Genomic DNA, 26,083 nt, shown 5'->3' on the forward strand with positions numbered 1-26,083 from the left:
AAGCCAGCTCTGGATTTAGAGAATACTGGTAAATGATGATGCTTGGTGAAAGTATGAACTGAACTCCAGGTAGCAGCTTCTAGAATATCCCTGGTAGGAACACCTCTGAGAAAGGCTGTAGAAGTAGATGCAGCCCTGGTGGAATGGGATCTGATCCCCTGGGGGATAGGTTTTCCATGGTGCTTATAGCAGAAATGAAATCAATGGCTTATCCATTTGGAAATGGTTTGCTTTGAAATAGCCTTTCCCTCTGCCCCTGCAGCAAATGCTACCAGCAGTTGTTCAGATTTTCTTTGAGATTTAGTCCTCTCCAAGTAAAATCTAAGTTGTCTGTGTACATCCAATGAATGCAGAATCCGCTCCCCCTTGTTCTGTGGATTGGGAAAGAAAGTTGGCAAATGAATGGACTGATTAAAAGCCACACTGGATACCACCTTGGGCATGAAGGATGGGTTGGTCCTGAGTGATGCCCTGTCCACATGAAAGATGATGAAAGGCTCCACTGACATAAGGGCCTGTAATTCAGAAATCCTTCTAACCGAAGTGATTGCTAAAAGGAAGTCTGTTTTCCAGTAAAGAAATTTTAAGTCTGCAGTAGCAGCTGGCTCGAAAGGAGGGAGAGTGAGTTTCTCCAATACAAAGTTAAGGTCCCAGGCAGGGGTTGGAGCTCTCCTGGGTGGCCTCAGGTTTTTGGCCCCTCTGAGATACTGCTTTAGCAGAGGATGAGAGACGAGGGGGGGGGGGGTCTGTGTTGTAATGAGCTGAAATGGCTGAGGCATGGATTCTTATGGAAGAAAAAGCATGGCCCTTGTGAAGCATCTCAGTTAAGTATTGCAAAATCTGAGGTAAATTGGGCACTGCTGTGCTTATCCCTTTAGATTGATTCCAGGCAAAGAATCTTTTCCATTTGTCAGCATAAGATTTTCTAATACTAGGTCTTTTTGCCTCCAAAATGACATCCATCACAGGTTTGCTGAGGGATGCTAAGGGGGAATTTAAGTGATTAGCCAAGCTGCAAGATTCAATGTTTGGAGCTGAGGGTGCAGAATATGGTTGTTCTGCTGAGACAGTAAGGAAGGTGTCTGAGGCAGGTGCCATGGAGAAATTTGTGACAGACTGCGTAGGAGTTGGTACCAGTGTTGGTGAGGCCAGTCTGGAGCAATCAAAAACATTTTTGGTTTGTCCTGTTTGACTTTTAGTAGAACTTTGGAGAGCAGAGGCAGAGGGGGAAAGGCATAGAGTGATAGCTTTTCCTGGCTGAAGGACAGAGCATCCACTTTCCAGGCTTTTTTGTGAGGAGTTCTTGTGCAAAATTTGTCCAACTGGTAGTTCTGGGGTAAGGCAAAAAGATCTATGTCGGGGCTCTCCCATTTGTGTATCAACATGTTGAAAATCCGTGGTTCCAGTTTCCATTCGTGTGGGTCCATGAGATTTCTGCTTAGTTTGTCTGCCAAAATATTCAGCTTTCCTGGCAGGAATTGAGCTTGTAGTTGTACTTGATATCTCAAGGCCATGTTCCACAATACCATGGCTAGTCTGCAGAGGGGGTAGGAATGTGTACTCCTCTGCTTGTTTATGTACCACATAACTGTGGTGTTGTCCATCTTTACCATTAGTTGCCCTGGATGAAGGTAGTCCTTGATGGCTGTCAGTTCATTCTGTACAGCTAGCATTTCTTTTTGATTGAAATGAAGGTGCATTTGATTTGGGCTCCATTTGCCCTGAATGCACTTCCCTGCCAGATGAGCCCCCCCATGCACAGTCTGATGTGTCTGTAGTTGGGGTTTTGGGGGCATGGGGTGGTGTGAATGGCAGTCCCTTGTTTTGGTGGCAGGCCTCTGCCCACCACAGGAACTCTAGTTGCAGGCAAGGAATGATAGAAATCATTGTTTCCAGGCTGTGACAAAATGTTGACTCCATAAACTTTTTAAGTACCACTGAAGTTTCCTCATATGCAGTCTTGCATATGGAATTAGAAGAATGCAGGAGGCCATGAACCCCAATGCTTGCAGTATTTGTCTTTCAGATAGCAGGGTTTTTGTGGCCACCTGTTTGAAGTAAGTCACCAAATGAAGTTGCTTTTCTGGCATAAGGAAAGCCATCTGGGCAGTTGTATTCAAGCTTGCACCCAGGAATGTAATTTTTTGAGAGGGGTACCAGATTTCTTTTCGTTTATGGTGTACCCTAGACAAGTTAGAACCCTTTTTACAAATGCCAGATTTTTTAGAAGAATGGCCTTGTTTTCTGCCTGAATTAGACAATCATCCAGGTATGGATATATTTGAATATTTCTTTGCCTGCAAAATGCAATTACTGGAGCCAGGCACTTTGTAAATACCCTGGGCACAGTAGATAAGCCAAAGGGCAGTGCAGAGAACTGATAATGCAAGTAGCCTGCTTTGAAGCGGAGGCATCTTCTGCAAGATTCCCTGACTGGGATATGCAGGTAAACCTCTTTTAAATCTAGAGTTGCCAACCAGGCATCTTTGCCTAGCATAGGAAGTAACTGGTGAAGAGTCAGCACCTTGAATTTTGGAATGTCCAGAAATGTGTTCAGAGTAGACAGGTCCAGAATTGGACGCCATGATTTGTCATTTTTGGGAACCAGGAAAAGTCTGGAATAGAAACCTTGTCCCTTTTCCTCTTCTGGTACTAGTTGAATAGCCCCCATGTTTAGGAGGGAAAGTACTTGTTTCTGAGCCTCTGCCCACTGATTTGGGGGCAGGTCTGGCCATCCATTTGGAGTTGGTAACGTGTGGAAATGAAATCTGTATCCCTGGGACACTATATTTAAAACCCATTTGTCCTGGGTTATAAGTTGCCAGTTTTTTGCATGAAGAGTCAGTTTTCCCCCCAAAGAGGCGGCTAAGAGGTAAGTGCTTGGTAATTTTAAAGGAAAGTCATTGAGACTGTTTTACCATAGGGTGATTCTTGTTATTTCCAGATTTGGAAGAGGAAGCACCCCATTGCTTAGTTCTGAAAGCCCCTTGGGACTGAAACCTGGTGCTTTTGGAATGTCTGGATTTGGCTTGAGTGGCTCTGGAAGGAACTGGAAAGGACCAGTTCCTAATAGGCCTTTGCCTACTAAATCTTGAAGGTTGTACTTGTAAGAAATCTTTCACAGTTTGCGTAGATTTAGCTTTATCTTCCATCTTTTTTAGAACTTCTTCAGCCTTCTTGCCAAACAGACGGTCCTGCTGCAATGGAGCATCCAACAATTTTGCTTTAACATGATCAGGCAGAGACTGCTCCTTAAGCCAAGCATGGCTTCTAAGCACAGACCCAGTAACAGCAGCCCTGCAAGAGGCCTCCAAAGAATCAAAACCACATTGTAAAGTATGTTTTCCAACTTGTTCAGCTGAATGCAGTAAATCCTGTAAATCCTTATTTCCCAAACAGTCAGAAATCAACATAATTTTCTGTTTAAGCCATCCCATCATATGCTATTGATATTTTAGCATATGAAATTGACAGTTTAAAGCCCTGATTGCCAAGGTTGCAGAAGTATAAACCTTTTTACCCCATCTATCCAGCGCCCTGAAGTCTCTATTAGAAGGGGTAGGATTTTTAGCAGTAGAAGCCTTAATGCCCTTGAGCCCCTGAGAAATTGTTTCAGGGTCCGCAACAGGATTTTTGAAAAGGAATTTGTGGGAGTCAGGAACCCTGTAGTATCTGTCTGGCTTACAAGGGGCTGGAGGCAGGGAATCAGGGGCCATACTGGATTCTGAAAACACATCATCAACAATGTCTAGTACAGGAGGTATAGCCAAAGGCCTATGCTGAGGAAGAAGGAAATCCCTAAGCCTCTTTTTGGATTCAGAGAAATCCTGACTTTTCCAGTGGAAATGCTCCTTTAAGGTATGTAAAGTTTCCCCCCCAAAAAAAAAATCCTCGGGGGAGAAGCAGAAGGAATGGAATCCTCTGCATCAGAGTCCTCATAAGTAGGGATGGACAAATCCTGTTCATTAGAAGAGTCAGAAGAAACAGAGCCCTGTTCAGAAGATTCATAGTCAAGTTCAGCCCTAGGCCTCTTAGAAGTGGGGGGGGGGGGGTTGACTACCCCTAATTAGAGTAATTAAATCTTCAGCCATTTTGATCATTTGTTTTTTAGGCATAGGGGCCTGAACATGTGGCCTGGGCGTCATTTTTTTGGACATATATCGAGATTTTGACCTTAATATTGAAGGTGGTGTCAGTTTTATATACAAATCTGTAGGCCTGAATACACCCTCAGAAGCCGGTGCCTGCACAGCGGCTCTGGACTCATCCAAGGTAGAGACATCCTCGGGTTCCATAGGTGAAGCATCTCGCTGCATACCGGACTCCGAATGGGTCTCAGTGGAGGCCTGCAAATCAGAAGTAGGGGGTATCAGGGGCTGCGAAATCACCTCACTGAGTACCGGTGAACTGGCGACTGGCTTAGGAGAAGCATCGTCGGCAGTTTTGGACCTCAACGGCCTGTCTCTGTCTTTTTCTTTGCATTTTTTTGGTATTCCGGTAGTCGGATGGCTAACCGACGTAATTTCTGGATAATTAAACCGAGAACAGAAATATTTAGAAACAAAAATGTACCGACGACGGATAGTGCGCTGAATAAATAAAGCACAAAACCGACAGCAACGTACGTCGTGGTCAGGGCCTAAGCAAGGGATACAGTACAAATGAAAATCCTTATGGGGTATTTGCTTCCCAGAAGTAATACAATTATTAACTTTTACTGACATTGGTAAGGAGCAAGAAAAAGTTTCCCCAACGGGGTACTTAGCTTTTAGTTGAAGACTTTGGTTCTGAAACTCGAAAATGATCGGCACTTGCAAACTGCTTCTGCTTCGGGCACCATGCGGCAAGGAAGAATGATGTAATGGTGTCGGCTGCATGTTTTATACCCCTGACGACCTGATGTCATGGAAGAAGGGACAGCAACCGACGCAGGACCCAAGACTTTGCTAATCAGGCCGACTGAGGGCAACCTGCCAGAAGATTACCCAAATGTAATGACTGCAACAGTGAAACACAAAGAACATCATGCAACATCAGACATTTTTGACAAAACAGTTACAGCTTTACCATGGAGTAAGGGGGTCAGGAACCATACCCAGAGCCTTTGGTCAACACCATACTGTTTGCATACCCTCTCAGACATATGAATGAAACTATCAAAATGATCCCCCTCTTTAAACTGCGGAAAAAATTTACTGACCTTTTGTGCTTCTGGGGTCTAGTTACTCCCTTCCCCATTACCTCCATGACTCTAGAACAAACAAAATGCACCAGTCTTGCACTAACAAACTTGTATTTATTTATAGAATAAAAAATAAAAAACGTAAGCGCTTTCACGATAATTCATATCGCTTCATCAGACAACTAAACAACTAAAAGTTACAGTTCATGTAGCATTTCAAACTTGTCAGCTGATATGAACAAACTAATAACAAAAGACCCAAATCTTAAAGGTCCACAACAACAATAAAAAACATATAAAAAACATATAAGAAAATTAATTGAAAATGTCACCAGAAATCTTTGTATATAAAAGAGTATAACCATTAAAAAGTCTTCATGGATACCTATATAATGAAAAATGTATTACAAATGTATTAAAAATGCATTAAAAAGTGTGATAAAAAAATGAACTACATAAAGTAAGAAACTTCTAAAAAGGTCGATGTGAGAAGTTAGAAACTTGTAAAATGTAGAATGAATATATTAAACTTAAAAAATGAACACAAAGGCAAGCTTGCTGTTGCTACTTCACGAAAATCTTTTAATGTTAGCGCTTTCGTTGAGGTCAATGCCCCAACCTCTTCAGAGAACTCAGCAATACAAAACAAGCTGTTTTATATCATATCTAAATAGGCAATCAATTCAGACAATTCACATTTTAAAGGTCCCTTACCTAAATAACCTTAGGTATCAAAGGATGTTTCTTATAAAATCATTCCTAGTTTTTAAAAAGTTAACATATCCAAACAATCTTAAAAACATTTAAAAATAGTACCATATAAAATGATACTAAATTAGTGGACATAGACTACTTTATATTCATATAATTAAAGAAATAGAAGTTAAAAAATATAAGTTAAAATATATAAATAGCACCTTTTTACCAGTACCTTTTTACGAATTTTGAACAAATTTGTCTCTATAAAGTGTATTTTAAAACTTAAAGCACTTCTTAGGTAGATGATAGATACATATGTACATGTATTTATAATTATAAATATATGCCAGCATCCTGAGGCAATGTAGCAACTGCCTCATGTACACTGACAACCCTCTCCTCTTACCTCCCAACACTCAGACTTGCGAGAGATGCACTTATATATCCAAATTGGAAGCCACGCACTCTCCAGCCAAGACCAGAATAGCTGGTCAAAAGAAGACAGTCAACACTTGCACCACACCACATGGAACACATAGCCCTCCAGAACACACACCAGCACTGCCTTCAGATAAAACCACAAACCACACATCCACCATTGTGGGGGCTCTCAATAAAAATCTACCCAAACAACAGAGACCACCAAGGCAGAAACGCACTTGACTACCACAACACAACACTCTTCATGAGACACATAACTCTCCTAAACTGTGTGCCACTCACCCAAAGCCCCTAAGGCAAAACAGCATGCCCAGCACACTATTCATAGGTGACTTGATAGTGAGGCACACTGATGTCCCACTCACTAGGCTGAACAAAGAGAAAGTAACAGTCAGCTGCCTGTCAGGTGCCAGGATCTGCCACATAATGCACGCACTCAGGTCCCTCAACAACAGGTACAAATATGACTCTGTCATGGTACATGTAGGTGTGAATGACCTGAGACGTACCTCCCTGGACTACATGAAAAGAGACATGGAGGAACTCTTGGATTATGTAGCCCAGGCGGGTATGACCCTAGCCCTGAGCAGCCTTCTACCATCACCCAGAAAGATACCACAATACAAGCACAAAATGACTGATTTCAACAATTGGCTAAGTTTCTGGCGTCATTCTAAGGGAATTCAGTATCTGTCTGCCTGGGATGACATGATTGACAGACCTAGATGCTTTGCCAGAGATGGCCAACATCTATCACCCCTGGGCTTCTGGATACTGGCCAAGGCTCTTGCCACCCTTATAGTGCCTTTTCTAGGCAGTGTTCCAAAGACCAAATCACCACCGTAACAGCTACAAACAAATGCAATCTGAGGTTCATGCTGCTCAATGCTAGAAGTCTAAATCTCAAAATGCACTCACTCGAAGCACTCCTTAAAATGGAGGACATTGACATTTGTGCTGTAACAGAGACCTGGTTAAAGGCAGCAGAAAGCACCCCTGCACTACCAGGCTATAACTCATTACACACCTTCCGGCCCCAAAACGTGGACCGAAGCTCCAAAGGCGGTGGTGTTTCCATATTTATAAAGGATGTGCACACCTCCAGACTGGTAGCCCAACATAATGCATCAGAGATACTTCAGGTGCAGCTAACATTGGGAAACCCCTCAGCCAAGAACTGAATTCAAAAGCTATGAATTATGAGGCAGCAGTGTTAACTTCTTTGCCCATTATATCTGCCTTTTAGTTTCAGCATTTCACATTTATATAATTCTGTATACTAAAATATGGTACTGCAGTACTTTGACTACAACAATAACAATGGAAGAAAATAAGACTGGATAAAAAAAAAAAATATATATATATATATATATATATATATAAATTCACTTTTAAAGGTTGAAATGTCAAAACATCGAACCTCTGAATAACAAAGACCACAGGATAGTAGTTTTGAAATCTCGAACCAAACAAAAAAAAATATCCAAAACATAAAAAATGCTAATTACACGTTTTTGTAGGGGGGGGGGGGCGAGCCTCCCTGCAGCCCCCACACCACTTGCTACTTAAATATACCAACTCAGAGATCGTACTACAGTGAAGAGAATGATAAAGTTCCTATTCCACACTGTACTGCGATCTCCATTGAAAAGATTAGATATTTCAAAAGTTTGATCCTCTGGTCTTCATTATTCAGAGGTTTGATGTTTTGACATTTCAACCTTTAGAAGTGAATCCATATATAGATATAGACAGAAGTATAGATATATCGATATGTATCAATATATATCTATAGCTTATCTATATCTGTGTATATGGTTGTCATCCAGAAGAGTGAAAAGTCATATGAACGAATGCTTCTTAGTGAAGAAAAAAATACAAAAGTTGATGGTTAAACATGAATTAAAATGTACATTAAATACACAACATGAATAGGAGTGCAGTTATAATTTTGCTTTTGAACTAGAAACTGGAATTCATTCCATAATGTGTCATGAATATTTTTATACAATTTAATTAATAGCTGCTTTCTGCAAGTAAGTTAACCATATGAGTGCATGAAGCACTTTAGATACAGAAAAGTGTCTTAACTACATTCACTTTATTATCTTAGGTATACCTACCAGGGTGGTCTACATCATCATAAATCTCCCACTCCCTAAAAAAAAAGAGGATAAAAATGTTTGCATTAGTTCTAAGGAATTTTTCTGACTTCTCATTTCACTTCACAATATATAAACCAAGTGATGTAGGCAAATAGTCTGAGACAATTTGTTGGTTCTTTCTGTATGCTATGTTACTGGTAGAATTTGCTCCCTTACTCATAACGTAAGACCTAATACGAGAAAGTAAATATGCTGACTGTAAAAGTTAATACGTTTACAGGCCACAGAACAGTTAACTTGATCTCATCATACAATTCCAGTATTCATAAACAAGCAGAAAGGGCAAAGTGCTATGCAATGCAATTGGATTACTTTCTTTAAACTTTCCACGTTGGCAGAATGAGGTTACATATGCACCTTAAGTGCAACAGCACTGAGATTAAATGAGTATCTAGATACGTTATTCTGATTCTGAAACTTGGAATGTTAACAACAAGAAGAAAAAAAAAACAGATTTCATTGCTAGTATTTCACAAACACTATTTATGAATACTAATCATTTGATAAATAAAATTCAGTTAAAGAAGCTATCAAGCACTCTGTGAGGGAACACTATGTTCTTACAACAAATAAACTTAATAGTGAAACACTATTCAGTTCTCATGCTTGATGTTTCTTTACTGAATATGAAAAGTCCCATTTATGACTTAATTTAGAGGTCAGTATATGAACTCTACAAGTGGTGGATAAGATAATATCTGTCCTGAAGAAGGAATGTAAGCAGTTGTCACCTGTCCTTTATTTGAGCAGCTGTCTTAATGTGAAAAGGTAAGAAAAATGCCTTGGCTTAATACTTTAGAAGAAAAAAAATGTTTCTTCACTTTCTTGTTAGGATTGCAGAACATTCCAGAACAAATTTTCATTTTTTTTCCCCATTGGTCCTGTAGAAGGACTTTTAGCAGTTGCCACCTCTCCCTCAATTCGTAGAGCAATTCTAATTTGAGATGTATCAGTATGATAAGGCAAGATGACAGACATCCTAATGCTTTTGGAGAAAAATATTTAGGTGCATCCTTGTTAATATTAATATTAAAGTGCATTATCAAACTGTATCTCAAACCTCTTAGGCTCTGCAATAGTGAATACTTTGGTAGTATAGTGAATATTTTGGTAGTGACATGAAAATAAGTCCTCTGGTGTTACTTTTGGGGCTACAAAGTCTTCTTCACCAACTACTAGATTTCAATACACACTAAATGCTTTAAATAAAGCTTCCTGTTAGGTTATACTGCTTTCATCACATAAAACAAACAAACAAAAAAAAACAAATAAAAAAATAATGCAGCATGCTTTCAAGGTCAAACAAAAGCTGATTAAATTTCTTTAATGCATGCGAACAGTACAATCATACCTCTCAACTGCCCAGATTTCTACCAAATGTCCACATTTTTTACTTATTTTTTTGGTCTACACTTCTTAAAATTTGTGTTTTTCTGGAAGACTAAGGAGGATTGAAGTCACTGTAATGACACACTTGAGTTTCAGACCTAATATTCTTCAGAAAATATAAGTTAACACAAAACCTGTTACTCTAACAACATTCTACATTTTTTAAGAGCAATATTTAAAATCTGTCCCTATTTTTGGGTCTATGTTATCCCATTATTTAAGGCTTTGTCCAGATTTCTTGTGTTATGAAGTTATGGGTATGTGCACTATTATTAGTATGGCCATGAATTACAGATCACCAGCTAAGAGTAATAAAACATTTCTTTTCTGTCTGGAAAACAAAACTCTGCTGTTGAGACTTTAATAAATTATAATTTCTATTTTTTTTCAGTATAATAGCAAGTACAATAGAAAATTAAAAAATGTGCAATATATCAGAAAAATCTGAGCTTATTTAAAAGGGTTTCTTAATGTAATTCAAAAGTAAAGTATACGTGTGTTTCTGTATTAAGATGTCAACATCTGACTTGTATTACATGATTAAAATGGAATTAGTGAAGCTAACTAAAAATCTGGTTTACAAAAAAAGATACCTTTACAAAATTAATTTGCTCTGCAATTTTGTGTGTGTGTGTGTGTGTGTGTGTGTGTGTGTGTGTGTGTGTGAGAGAGAGAGTGTGTGTGTGTGTGTGTGTGTGTGTGTGTGTGTGTGTGTGTGTGTGTGTGAGAGAGAGAGAGAGAGAGTGTGTGTGTGTGTGTGTGTGTGTGTGTGTGTGTGTGTGTGTCTGTCCTTGCAGGCCTGCATGCGTGCACACACACACATATGTTTTGAGGGCTTGTGGTGTTTACTCATTCTCTCATGAAATAAACTAAGGAATGAAAGAGTTTGGAGCAGAGCATTAATTGGTACTGATCAATTTTTGATCATTTGACTTGCAAGGAATTAAGACTAGTAGCTTTTAAAGACCAGTACATGGATAACACATGGTATCAGTAATGAACAGATTCAATGGGCAGTACTTAAAAATATGGACTTGTTGGAAAGTAATAGCAGAATACTCTAAAATGATGAATGCATGTTGGAACTGCTAGATTATACAACAACCCCCCCTTTAATATTCCAAAACGTGCATGCTGATTGGTCAGCGTGCACATTGTAAATCAAAGACTTATACTAACTGAAAAAGGTCCGGTCTCCCGGACTTTTTCATTAGTATAAGTCTTTTTTTTTTGGACAGCAACGGAGAATGGAAGAGCACCGTTGCTGTTATCTCACTATGTTAAATGAGTTTAACATAGCGAGATATCTTAAAAAAAAGCAACGGAGATCTTCCTTTCTCTGTTGTTTTTTTTAAAGCTGCCTCGCTATGTTAAACGAGTTTAACATAGCGAAACAGCTTTAAAAAAAGCAACGGAGAAATGAAAATCTCTGTTGCTGTTTTTTAAAGCTATCTTGCTATGTTAAACTCTTTTAACATAGCGAGACAAGTTTTTAAAAGCATCGGAGATCTTCCTTTCTCTGTTGCTTCCACACACACACAGTTCTGATGTACTGAATAACCATACGTATGCGCAGTACATCAGAACTGCCGCAGAATACTGGACAGCTGTGGAAGGGCAGCAAGGAGGCATTATACAATGCCATTATTTAAGAAAAGTAAGTATTTTTTTTCTTAAATAATGTAATTGTATAATAGCAATAACCCACTTCTGGGTGTGGGTAATGCTGGATTTACCCACGGTTGTCTTTGTTTGGCCACTCAGACTTCACCCTCGTGACCAAACCACACCAACTGTGGGTAAATCCAGCATTACCCACACCCAGGTGTTGGTTATTGCTTAAATAAAGCACAGATGATGTTTCTTATATGGTCACAGTGATGTATTCACTAAGCACATTTTCAGTATATATAACAGAGCTGAGCAGTTCTAGAATGTGAAATTATCATTTGTGGTAAGTCAGGGAAATACAAATCAGGAAGAGAGACGTTTAGAATACATTACTAACAGTTATAGAATGCAGAAGTTAAAGGGCATCAGCTTTGAATGTATTAAGGATGTACATTTTAACAACATACAGTCACTATTTTGGCACTTGTGTTACCAGATGGATAGCCTGGTTACCTGTGTACTGGAAGGGTCCCCTGACAAAAATCTTAAACAGAACACTGGCCATTGCAGAAGTGCCAGAGAAACTTCATAAATGGACGAGTGCAAAAGAGATGGAGGAAAAGGAAAAACCTGGAGAAATGCAGGCCTCTTAGACAAAGAGCTGTAGCACAGAAAGTTCTGGACAGAATCCTGACAACCAACATACATTCATGGCCAGAATGAGTTGCCAGTCAAGCATGATGCTGTTGCATGATTTGGCTGTAGGAGGAACTGATATGGGTACATCGGTGATGCACCAGTCTTCTTGGACTTCAGCAAGATCTTTTACTCTGTCCCACATAACCACAGGTACTAGGAAAAGTGGAAGAAGGAACAAGGGTGTGGAACTGCATGTCTGAATGGTTACGCAAGAAACGCACAGGCTTGTGGTTCATTTATTTTATTTATTTACTTATCTTTTGCTAACAGGTTATGTGCATTACAGAGATTATATCTGGAATAAAGAAAGTCGGTTCTGGTCCAGTACTCTTCAGCATGTTGGATCAAAACAAATCTGAGACAGCAATGTCTTCACTGATGACACACAGTTAGAACAATCATACTTCTCAACTGTTCGGATTTTCGCAGAATGTCCAGATTTTGGCTCATAGTTTTGGTTTCTTCCTCATAAAGTTTGTGGTTTTCTGGACGATCACTAGGGACTGACGTTACTAATCAGTGGCATACATTTGAGTTTCAAACTTCATATCCTTCAGAAAATGCATGCTAACACAAATCCTGTTATTCTAGCAACTTTCTAAGTGTTTAAGAGCAATATTTAAAATCTGTCCTTATTTCTGGGCCTTTGCCCTACCATTATTTTAACTTATATGAGACCACTGGCATGATGGGAAGATGAGTGAGCGAAGGACTTGGAGAGGCTGATGAAGTAGGTAGAGAGGTGACAGTTCAGGTTCACTGCTTATAAATACAAAAGTACTGCATTTGAGGGCACCCCTGATGTGAAATATCATCCTGGGAGGAGTGAGGTTAATGGCAAAAGGGCATGGTTATTCATCACCATGCAGATTGGACCAGTGGAAACAAAATAAGAAGGCAGTAGCTGCAGCAAACAGAATGCTGGGGTGCATATTCAGGAGATAGAATCCAGAAATAAAGATATATTACTTCCAGTGTAACAACCCCCAGTCAACTGCATCAAGTATTTTGTGCAGTTCTGGAAACCAAACAAGGATAGGAACACAAGGCTGCAGGAAAGATCCCAGAAGAAAGCTGCCAGAAACATCCACGACATGGAGTGGAAGAGATAATTTATAAGGTGCGAAGAGTTAGGGCTTTTCTCATTAGAAACCAGAACAGACAATGTGGGACATAATGTAGGTGTATATGATCATGTCAGGGGGGATATGAAGTACTCATTCTGATCACAGAGGACAAAGAGGGGAGAAGGGTATGGATAGCAGATTGTAGGAGCTTGCTCCTTCCTTGATCCCTTAAAAAACTTCACAGTTAAGGTTACCCACCCATGGAACAGACTGCCAAAATATGTGATGGGTGGGAAATTGACAGAATCACTTAAGACATCATGGGATCAGTAAAGAACATGAAGGAGAAGCTGAGGATCAAGGGGAGGTAAAGTCACCTAAAATGTAATGTGACAATTTCTCATTTTCATATTGTATATATGAGCATTGCTTCATACCCGGCAGATGCACATGAATTTCTGATATTGTAGGGGTACTTAATCTTAGAATGTTATGTGACCCATTGTGTTTTAAAACACCTATGCACAGATATGATCTACTGTGAAACAAAGTTCTGTATAGCAGTACTGGTCATTTTCAGAGCATGTGCAACCATAATAACTTGACAAAAAAGTGACCATCCTCAATAAAATCTTAAGATTCTTATATCTCTCAAACTGCCACATTACTTAAAATATTCTACCTAGATCACACTTCATATGCTTTGAAGATGTGGTACTATAAGGCTGTACTTAGTGAATGTTATCCTTCTATTTGGGATATAATTTCATCAGTTAAAACAAAGTAGGTTTTTTGGAACAAGTAATTGAGTCAGCCTTTACAAAATGGTTTGCAAACTGTGGAAAAAAAGTAACAAATAGGTAACAGCTGGAGACATTTGACGGACTGTGCATACTTGACTCTTTAATATATTTTTTTCAGGTAAGGTTACTGTAAAAATCAAAACCAGCCTACATTGGAACAATAAGCTGGTAATTCAACCTATAATACTTTGCCTTGCAGAGGAGGTGTGACTGTATATTTATAAAGAAAATGTTAGCAGAGCCCGTCTTCAGACTTCAGAGTACAAGTATGCTGTTATTAGTTTATACAGCTGATGAAGTTAACCAAAAATTTGCTAGCATAAATTTGATGGAGATTTATATTTGTTAACACAACAAAAGACTAGGGCAGGGTCATGTCCAAGAATGTGAAAAATTTAGGTGGTGAAGAATTTAACAATTTATAAAGTAAAACAAAAAACTTCATTGGGAAGGGTGGGTCTTTACAATATCGCAGCTGATCTCATCAAGAACAGCTCTGAGGTTTCACCTGATGAATAAGGTATCTTGGCAGTGACTGTAAATAGCTATCTGTAGTAGGGGTGGTGTGTATGTCCCTACCTCAACAGAACATACACTCTAAGAGGTTGGCACTTTGTGGGACCATACAGACTACGTATTCCTAAGGATAGACGTTGATCTGGAATTAACTAATTACAATAGTCATAACTTGTAGCTTACATGAATTCTGGAGTTCTGCAGACTTGATGACAATAATAAATAACGTTTTTATACAGAAATGATCTGCAGCAACATCAAAAGCTAAAGAAAATTTCCAGAAAATGACATTTATACTTACGGTTCAAGGAGGAGATTCTTTGGGGCATACCCATCTGAAATGGAACATATACATTAAATTACAGAACCAGAAAAAAGCATCCTTGCATAGGCTACAGGTTATTAGTTATACAAACTGTTATGCTGACACAAATGTAAGCTCCAGAGTCAGATATGGATGCTTATAACTAGTTGTGCAAATTAACATTTCTGCTCACCCATCTGTTAACTGCAGGAAACCTCCACCATCCATATGACAGCAATTTCCTCATAATATTCAGCACCTTTAACTCAAGTCTTAAACTATTGCAAACATCATATTCTTACTGAAATATTATGTTTTTGATTTACTTTTCTACTTCTCACACTACATGCTTGAAAGCCTGGTCCATTTGACAATCACAGGAGCTTTGCAATAACCTGTAGACCATTTCTGCAGTCTGCATTTTACTTTCACTTCTAAGCTGTTATCTTATTTACCTCACTTTAACCTCCTGTATTACTGTTGTGTGATAACCTCAGAACAACAGACATCTTATAAACGTCTTGCCATATTTTCCTTGACTTTAATGAGGAGCCTGTCATCTGACCATGTGACAGTCAGACCACACAAAACTGGACCATTTTTAAAGATAATTTAAAGCACCAGTTAACCTTACTATTGCTGACCCAGGAAACCCATACCATGTATTTAAACTTATTAAAAACACTAACCATCCAACCCAATACCATATTCATGGGGGACTTTAAATACCCCACTATTAACTGGAAATCTTATACAAAAGCAAACATACATGCACAGAGATTCCTGGATTTTGTAAACACAAACTCCCTGGACCAGATAGTCAATACACCAACCAGGGCTGCGACCATACTGGATCTGGTCCTCACTAATATGAGAGACTGCTTCACTCCCCCTATTGTAATGCCTCCCCTGGTAAGGTCAGACCACAAAATGGTCTCCTTTGAAGTAAAAATAAACCCTGGACCCCTGGCTAAACCTGGGATATTCAGGAACTATTCTAAGACTAACCTCCTGCTATTAAGTTAGAATTTGGCAAAATTTCAAGCCCCCATAAACTTGGAGAACACTTCTGCCTATGCAGAGCTGTTCACAGAAACCCTGTACAAGCATGTTAATAGCTGCATACCAGGAAGAAGTACAGAACTAACTCAAAACAGAAGCCACCCTGGTGGAATGACAAAATCAATCGGCTGTATAACAACAGGAAGAAAATCATGGCAAAAATTAGGAGGTGCTGCACCCAGCAGGATAAAAGCACTCTCATCTAACTAAACAAACAACTCAGAGGACAAATAAAGTCTACCAAAGCTAAATTTGAGTTAAGTTTGGCTTCCCAGGCCAAAGACAACCGCAAAGCATTCTTTAGCTATGTCCGCAACCTCAAAGGCAATGCAAAATTGTGTGCAGAGCTCATTGTAAATGGAGCCACCTATACTGAGCCAGAAGATACAGAAAACCTCCCCCTCAACCTTCCCCCAGGAAATATCATCAAATATAACTCCCCCTACTATCACTAGAGAACAGGTCCTTAATGCTCTCTCTAAGACCAAGAATACTGCATCAATGGGCTCAGACAATATCCCGGGATGCCTTCTAAATAGCATGAAACAGGACATGTCAAGGCTTCTGGAATTACTATTTAACTGCAGCCTCCAAACAGGCGTTGTGCCTCATGAATGGAGAAAGGCAACAATCATCCTTCTGCACAAAGGTGGGCCATCTACAGATCCTGGAAACTACAGACCTATAAGTCTCACTAGTCTTATATGTAAAGGCATGGAAAGAATTATCATGGAGATGATCAATAGAGATATAGTAAACCTCCAGACACTGGACCCAACCTAGTTTGGTTTCATCAAGGGCAGATCATGCCTACTCACCCTGGTGGACTTTCTTTGAGAAGGTCTCCAAAGCAATGGATGAGGGCAAAGTCATTCACACTGCCTACCTTGACCTAGCTAAGGCATTTAAAACAATACCCCACTCAGGTATTGTTGACAAACTCAAGAGGTTAGGTACAAACCTGTATGATACCCGATGGATAGCCAACTTCCTCACAGACAGGACCCAGGAAGTTAGAATTGGGGAGTCCACCTCTACAAAGAGGCCAGTCACAAGTGGAGTCCCTCAGGGATCAGTCCTTGGACTGCTCCTTTTTGGCATTTACTTCTCAGAAGTCAAGGCCAATGTTAGTGGTTTCTGGCTGACTAAATTTGCAGATGATTGCAAATTAGGAGCTGTTATTGAATCTCACACTGATGCAAATGTTCTCCAGGAGGGGCTGACACAGACAAACAACTGGTGTCAGAGCCATGGACTAAAACTAAATGCCAAAAAATGCATAACAGTATCCTTTGGGAAGTCATCCATCCCTGGTAACTATCATATTGTCAACAAACCCCTTACAGTTGACCCAGTAGTCAGGGACTTAGGGACACACATAGTAATCTAGCCTTTGATCATCACGTGTTTACAGTGGTGAGAAAATCATTTTATGTTGTGCAACTGATAAACAAAGGTATGGCATCAAAGTCCAAGGAAGTCATTGTTCCACTGTATTTGGCATTCATCAGACCTATCATTGAGTACAATGCCGCCCTTGATATGTACTTAACCAGGCATATCCAACAACTGGAACATCTACAGAGGTTCCTCACTAAAAAAATACAGGGCATAAGTAATATGTCTTATGCAGACCACCTCAAGGCCCTATCCCTGTATTCTGTCTCCTACATGCTTTTGAGGGGAGATCTATGCCTGGCATACAGGGCGTTGTCAGACCCCACTCTGATGGACCTCCTGCATATCTACAAAACAAACAGCACCAGAATTACCCATTCTAAAGACTTAAACCATGCCTGTGATATAAATAGGACCTGCTGGAGAGATAGGTATGTATCACAGAGACTACCCCGTTTATGGAACAGGCTTCATGTGAAGCAGAGTTCCTCCATAACACAATTCAAGTGCAACTTGGACAACTGGATGGGAAACCAGAAATTCATCCCTGGTTTGGCACCAATGTCTCTAATGGACAGAGCTAGCCTGTAAATGGTTCATCTCTCAGGCCCATGCTTACACTTATCAAGGGTATCAGAACTTGTCAAAGATTTGAGATGCATGGCTAGGCTTAAAAAGGCCCTTGTAGTCATTAGCCTTGTAAACACCTACGGACTTATGAACCTATGAGGAACCTCCATACAAAGTAGTTTAAACACCTACGGACTTATGAACCTATGAGGGACCTCCATACAAAGTAGATGAACATTCACAATTTTTACTTACTTTTTTCATGCCCTTTTTGTTTCTTCCTACTCTTTAGCCAGGCTTTTGCCAGTTGCTCGGAATACTTCTGTTCCCCTACCTGCTCCCCATGGCATCCTGCTGTGTTGGTGGAGTTGCCCCCTTCCAGAAAGAATTTGTCCTTTGAATCTCTTTTCATTGTTCAGTTCAGTCAGCAATGAAGACAAGAATTTGGGGACTGAAGAACCACAATCCGTGGCCGATTTCATTTGTCCTTATACCCTAGTGTCCTTTGGCAACCAAATGGCATACTGCCAAAGTAGAGCTGGCCTTACTGACCCCCCCCCCCCGGATGAGCAAGCCAACACTTGATGCTTTTCCAATGCCAGTCTCTGGATGGCTCCTCTGATACACTGATTTGCTAATAAAACCCATTTTGGCAGGGCAATAGCAAGGGCTCCATCCTTTGGCACCATAACGTAGGATTACTTTTTTACTTATTTTATGTTGTTACTCACTTAGAATGGAAACAAAAGCATATAACTCAATGAATGCACTTTGCAAAAGGCAATTTAGCAATACAATATGATCTGGCAACAAAATCAGCCTCACAGACTTAGCATTCCTTTAATTTCTTAATAGACATTTGCATTTCTGGCTTTCTGAAAAGAAGCTGGAAAATTCTACTGTTGTAAAAAATGACTTGAATTATCTATTTTTTCTAAGTGTCATGAGTAGCCCTAATGTCTAACAAATCCTGTCCTGAATTACTAAGGTTGGACCTACTAATTTTATACTTAACAAACCATGTAAATGTTTTCTGTGTAAGGACTTGAGATGCTACAGATCATTTTCCATGCCAATATATGTTATAATATATACATATTATATATAATGTATTATAATATCTGTAATAGATTTAGTGTCAGTGACACAACAGGTAACATGCTCCCCTTTGGTGCTGAAAGATCAGAATGCTTGACATGTACAAACCTATACTATAACCATACAATTCCTTGTGGTATTGACATGTTAGCAATATATTGATAAATCTGGGGTAAGCTTGACCAGTCTTGAAATGGCTTTTAGGCGAACAGCCTATTAAGAATAAGATACACTTGGTAGCACTGACCTGTACTGTGTACATGTGGTGGCACTGACCTGTACTGTGTACACGTGGTAGCACTGACCTGTACTGTGTACATGTGGTAGCACTGACCTGTACTGTGTACATGTGGTAGCACTGACCTGTACTGTGTACACGTGGTAGCACTGACCTGTACTGTGTACATGTGGTAGCACTGACCTGTACTGTGTACACATGGTAGCACTGACCTGTACTGTGTACATGTGGTAGCACTGACCTGTACTGTGTACACAGGGTAGCACTGACCTGTACTGTGTACATATGGCAGCACTGACCTGTACTGCGTACACGTGGTAGCACTGACCTGTACTGTGCAAAAATTATGACAAACTGCTTCCAACATTCATGTAGCATATCTGTGCGTCAAACCACAAAAAGTCTGGTAACACTTACATTTTCCACTTGTATTACGGCAGAGATACTTTTCAGAACTTGTAAACTGAATAACATCTAGGATTTCACCACGGGCTAGCTGCAAATCCTTTCCTCCTCCTTTCTTGGTGTTAGCGTTGGGATCGACCATCATTTTACTCAACACTTTAATCTCACCTTCAAACTAGAAAACATAAATATACTCAATGCAACATAGACTGGCAATAGACCACGAATGACACCAGAAAGATTCAAGAAAATGACCACAATTACCTGAAATAAAGAAAGCTGATAAACTTTTCTCAAATATCTAAGGGGAAAAAAAGAAATGGTCCAACTTTTTTTTTTTTTTTTGAGAGACCCAAGTGTTCTTGCACTGTTCCCAGCCACTTCCCTATTATTGACATCAGGGTCTCCATTCTGCAGTACCAAATGAAATAAATCTCTCTTCAGTATTTTTGTATACACTATAATAATGAAGACAATCTATGACTGCCTGCCAGACTTTCTTCTAACCATCCTGGTACTGACTCACCAGCTCCACTGTCACGCTGAAGATACAAATCGTTCTTCCCTTCCTGTACCGGATACACACTGCTCCTTTTTAGAAACTGATCATAGGCTGCCACAGATATATTATTTTCTGCATTTTCCTAAGGGGGGTTCATAGCAATTACACATTTTTAAGATGCTGCCTTCTCCCCAGTTTCAGCACACTATGCGGAAACCCAACTTTTTGAAATGTGCTGCTACTATTGTGTAATTCAGTTGCAAAAGTTCATCTGAGATCAACATTTGTGATGAAAGTATACAAAGAAAGTACCATATAACATGATTTATACAGTGACTCTAAAATCATGTTTTTGTGTCAGTATTTTATTTTCTCAGGCCACCCACCTGCTGTCCAACTGATGCAAGAGACGTCTATTACCCCTCCCTGACTAAGTGAAAACCCAGTGCCCTTTATCAGCTCTGTAAAATGATGATTTTTCTTTTTTGATCACTCTAGCTTTATTATCTACTTTATGAACTAGATACATAAAATAAAATTGTACATATGTATACAGAAACACATCTGCATTTTTTTCAGGTACAACTCCTTAAGGTCTATATATATTTATTTTTTGCTTATTCCAGTAATTAAAAGTTGAAGCATTAGTTATTATCAACACTGAATAGAAAGTTAATCATTTGCATTTAAATTTAATTAATGTAATACCTGACAGGATGCATCAATTTACATGAGATGAGCAAGATAGAATAAAGAAGTTATCAAAACATTTTTTAGCACCATTAACACTCATTGCTATTTCCTGCATAGAGTCTAGACATTTTCATGGTACTCTGATTTCCATGATACTGTACTAAAACACAACCAGAATGCTTCCAGAGTGAGTACATTGTGATACCACAAATATCTTACCTTAAACTTCTTCCTAAATTCCTTTTCATCCCTTTCTTCTTTTTTAGACTTTTTAACTGAAATCTTGGGATTTATTGGCATTCTTAAAAGACAAAAGTGTGAAACTGTATGAGCAGTTATATTTCAAATGCTTTAAAATATACTTTACTATATGGTTGTATTGTTTCCCGCACTTACCTGACTGGCCCAGTGACTCCCCTACCTGATCTTCCAGTCAGCCCAAATGTTATTTTTAATGAGGTTGAGATCTAAGTTCATTAGTTTTCTAGCCATATTGACTGCCCTGTGGCCCATTCATTCTCCACTGAGAACCCCATTGTTCCACGTTTCCTTTAGAGGAGAGAGTTGAGTGCTTGAGAGTGGGCTGATGTGCTATCATGTGAACAACCCTCCCCACAGAGGCCTCACCCATGTCTGGTGGAAGTCTGCAGTCTGGGTGTGTACAAGTATGTTACTATGCATGACCAGAACATCCGAGCACCTGGAGCACTGAGCCCTGTGACCCAGTTCACTGAAATAACTTTCGCTAATATTGAAGTTTGCCTTTTTCTTCCACCATTGTGCAGCTTTGAGTTGTTATATAGAAGTTTGGTTGGTGGTACAGGGGAGGCTTGCATGGGCAAACGTGTAGGAAAAAAGTCAGTATGCTGTTCCTTCATTACGTCAGGAAAATTAAGGAAAAAAACAGTGAATATAGCACACTTTTAATAAGTAACAGCAATATCTGATCCAAATTTAGAAGGAGGTACTGTACCAGAAAAAAATGTGGCAAGTTAAAAAAATGCAAGTAAGTGTTTCATTTCTGCCCAGTATGGATGGCAGTCCTAACATAATAGATGAAATAAGAACAAGTTGTTTAAACTAAGAATACCAGCCCTGTGGGTCCTGACATAATTCCTAGATGTGTTATGCATACTTTAGTATAAGGCATTCTCTTTAGCTGGCAAAAAACAACAACATATTTTTAATGTTTGACAAACACAATACCACCATGTGTGTGTGTGTGTATATATATATATATATATATATATATATATATATATATATATATATATATCAGAGAAGTATGTAAGAGTGGTACAGGATATGTACGAGGGTAGTTTGACAGTGGTGAGGTCTGTGGTGGGAGTGATGGATGCATATAAGGTGGAGGTGGGATTACATCAAGGATCAGCTCTGAGCCCTTTCTTATTTGCAGTGGTGATGGACAGGTTGACAGACAAGATCAAACAGGAAGCCCAATGGACTATGATGTTTGCAGATGACATTGTGATCTGTAGTGAGAGTAGGGATCCCATTGAGGAGACCTTGGAGAGGTGGAGATATGCTCTAGAGAGTAGAGGAATGAAGGTCAGCAGGACTAAGACAGAATATATGTGTGTGAATGAGAGGGAGGATAGAGGAATGGTGAGGATGCAGGGAGTAGAGGTGGCAAAGGTGGATGAGTTTAAGTACATGGGATCAACAGTTCAGAGTAATGGTGAGTGTGGAAGAGAGGTGAAGAAGAGAGTGCAGGCAGGGTGAAATGGATGAAGAAGAGTGTCAGGAGTGATTTGTGAGACGGGTACCAGTAAGAGTGAAAGGGAAGGTCTACAAGAGGGTAGTGAGACGAGCTATGTTATATGGGTTGGAGACGGTGGCACTGAAAAAAAGGCAGGTGTCAGAGCTGGACATGGCAGAGTTAAAGATGTTAAGATCTGCACTGGGTGTGATGAGGATGGACAGGATTAGGAATCAGTATATTAAGGTGTCAGCTCAGGTTGGACGGTTTGGAGACAAAGCCAGAAAGGTGAGATTGCGTTGGTTTGGCCATGTGCTGAGGAGGGATGATGGGTATATTGGGAAAAGGATGCTAAGGATGGAGCTGCCAGGTAAGAGGAAAAGAGGAAGGCCTAAGATAAGGTTTATGGATGTGGTGAGAGAGGACATGCAGGTGGTTGGTGTGACAGAGCAAGATGCAGAGGACAGAAAGAAATGGAAACAGGTGATCCGCTGTGGCGACCCCTAACAGAAACAGCCAAAAGATATATATATATATAGTGGATATAAAAAGTGTACACACCTCTGTTAAAATGCCAGGTTTTAGTGATATAAAAAATTTGAACACAATAAATCATTTCAAAACTTTTCCCACTTCTAATGTGACCTATAACATGTACAATTCAATTGAAAAACAAACAATTCTGTTAGGGGGAAAAACAGACTGAATGCTATAATTAAATCAAAAGATGCTTCAACAAAGTATTAGTTTAAGGGTGTACACTCTTATGCAACCAGCTTATTGTATGTTTTTTACTTTTTATATTTTTCCCCTATCAGATTTGTTTGTTTTTCAGTTGAATTGTACAGGTTATAGGTCACATTAAAGGTGGGAAACGTTTTGAAATGATTTATTGTGGTCTCATTTTTTATATCACAAAAACCTGGCATTTTAACAGGAGTGTGTACACTTTTTATATCCCCTGTATATATATATATATATATATATATATATATATATATATATATATATATGTATATATATATATATATATATATATATATATATAGATATATATATATGTGTGTGTGTGTGTGTGTGTGTGTGTGTGTGTCTATATATATATATATATATATATATATATATATATATATATATATATATATATATATATATATATATATATATATATATATATATATATATATATATATATATATATATATATATATATATATATATATTTATATGTCTATTTTACATGGTTGACTTTTCAGAAAGTTGACTTTCATACGGCCGAGACCATAAGATCGCATTTCAAAAATCCGATTGCGTAACATAAACACATAAAACACAACACTTACCTTAAACTGCTAGCAGGGGGGCTTTGCCCACCTGCACCCCCCCCCCCCCGTAGGGGGCTCTGTAACTTAAATAGACCAACTCTGAGATTGCACTACAGTGCGGAAGAGGGAAATTTTCCCATTCCGCACTGTAAGGAGATAGCAGTTCCCCATGGTCTGCTTTTTGAAAGTCGATCATATGGTCTCGGCCATATGAAAGTTGACTCTGAAGATTTGGATGTGAAGGGGACCCATATATATATATATATATATATATATATATATATATATATATATATATATATATATATATATAGAGTTTGCCATCAAAACTGAGAGTGAAGGTTCGATGACCATGGGATGTCGAAATTTGATTGGCTAAATCTGTGTTGTCAAACCTCCATTTGTGTGAGTCCTGGTTCAGCGAATGCACTGTGGTCGACGTTATGACAACAGATTGCGGTACAGAGCGGAGCAGGAAATTTGCCCTTTTCCCCACTGCAGTATGATCTCGGAGTTGGAATATGTAATATGCGGGGGGGGGCAGGGGAGTGCAGGGGGGATTGCCTCCCTGCATAATTGTTACGTCACGTGATGTATACTGTCCATCTGCAGTCTGCAGATGTCAATAAAGGTTGAATTTGCTTAAGGAAGTTTGTTTGTGGCATTCTGACCTTTTATCCTGTGCATTAATATTTCGGGTAGGAATTTATTTTGAATGTTGACTATTTGATAGCAATATATATACACATAATATACTGTATATATGTGTGTGTGTATGTGTTTTATCTATTACATGATAGAACAAAATCCATAAAAGGGAAGTCACCCCTGATCATTATTAGTAAAAAAATACGAGCACTCATAAAATCAACTAAGGCCAATTTTGAGAGAAAAATTGCCATGGATTCAAAGGACAATCATAAGGCCTTTTTCAACTATGTTAGGAACCTGGGTGGAAACTCCCAGATATGCTCAGAATTAGTCCAAAATGATACAAAAATCACTGAACCCACAGACATTGCCAACATACTGGAAGACAGGTTCATTGCAAACTTCACCCCCCTCTCCCCCACTAAAGGAGAGATAACTATCCCAGCAGAGTGTAGCCTCCCAGACATCTCAAATGCGCAGGTGAAAGCTGCTCTCTCTAAAGCTAAAAACACAGCATCAATGGGACCGGATGGTGTCCCCAGCTGTGTGCTACACGAGCTAAATGAGGAATTAAACCCGCACATAAGGCATCTGTTTAATCTCAGCCTTACCACAGGATACGTGCCCAAGGAGTGGCGTACGGCAACTGTGGCCCCACTCCACAAAGGCGGTGCCTGTACGGACCCTGGTAATTACCGCCCCATAAGCTTAACAAGTCTAGTCTGCAAAGCTATGGAGAGGATCATAATGGAGCTCATAAACAAAGATATAGGGGACTTGCAGACATTGGACCCGACCCAGTTTGGCTTCGTCAAGGGCAGATCATGCCTTTTGAACTTAGTCGACTTCTTTGAAACAGTCACCAAGGCCATTGATGAGGGAAAGGCAGTCCATACAGCCTACCTTGACCTTGCAAAGGCCTTCAACACAATACCCCACTCGGGTATTGTAGAAAAACTTACCAGCTTAAATGTAAACCCATATGTCACAAGATGGGTTGCAAACTGGCTTAAGGACAGAACCCACAGGGTTAGAGTTGCTGGCGCTATGTCAGACTCCAAGCCGGTCACAAGTGGTGTCCCACAGGGCTCGGTCCTTGGCCCCCTATTGTTCGGCATCTACTTCTCAGAAGTACAGGCCAACATGGGAGGACTTTGGCTGACAAAGTTTGCAGACGACTGCAAACTGGGTGCCATAGTGGAAAGTGCATCGGACACGGATATCCTTCAGAAGGGACTCACGGAAACAGATAGCTGGTGCCAGAGCCATGGCCTGAAGTTAAATGCCAAAAAATGTATAGTCATACCCTTCGGGAAAAACAAGGTAACCCCAAGCTACAATATAGGTGGCAATCCACTAAGCACAGAAGAGGTTATCAAGGACCTGGGGACCCAGGTTGACAGTGGCCTTTCTTTTGACACTCACGTTGCTAAAGTGGTTAGAAAGCCCTTCTACATTGCCCACCTGATCATGAAGGGATTCACATCCAGATCTAGTGAGGTCATTGTTCCCCTGTACTCTTCACTTATCAGACCAATGATCGAG

General features: G+C 39.6%; 1 protein-coding gene across 4 annotated transcripts in view; it reads right to left on the reverse strand.

Annotated features, from left to right (window-relative positions):
• The window catches only part of LOC122817640 (FYN-binding protein 1-like), a 688,236-nt gene that overhangs the window by 27,617 nt on the left and 634,536 nt on the right, over positions 1-26,083 (reverse strand). For all 4 annotated transcript variants that reach the window (XM_044090698.1, XM_044090697.1, XM_044090696.1 and 1 more), the window contains exons 12-15: positions 21,062-21,143; positions 19,660-19,822; positions 14,874-14,907; positions 8,446-8,480 (exon numbers count right to left, since the gene is read on the reverse strand). In XM_044090698.1, the coding sequence (XP_043946633.1) occupies positions 8,446-8,480; positions 14,874-14,907; positions 19,660-19,822; positions 21,062-21,143 (314 nt within the window). The remainder of the gene's footprint in view (positions 1-8,445; positions 8,481-14,873; positions 14,908-19,659; positions 19,823-21,061; positions 21,144-26,083) is intronic.

The sequence above is a fragment of the Protopterus annectens genome, chromosome 13.part0 (assembly GCF_019279795.1).
Source record: "Protopterus annectens isolate FY-2018-M chromosome 13.part0, PAN1.0, whole genome shotgun sequence".
Lineage (NCBI taxonomy): Eukaryota > Metazoa > Chordata > Ceratodontiformes > Protopteridae > Protopterus > Protopterus annectens.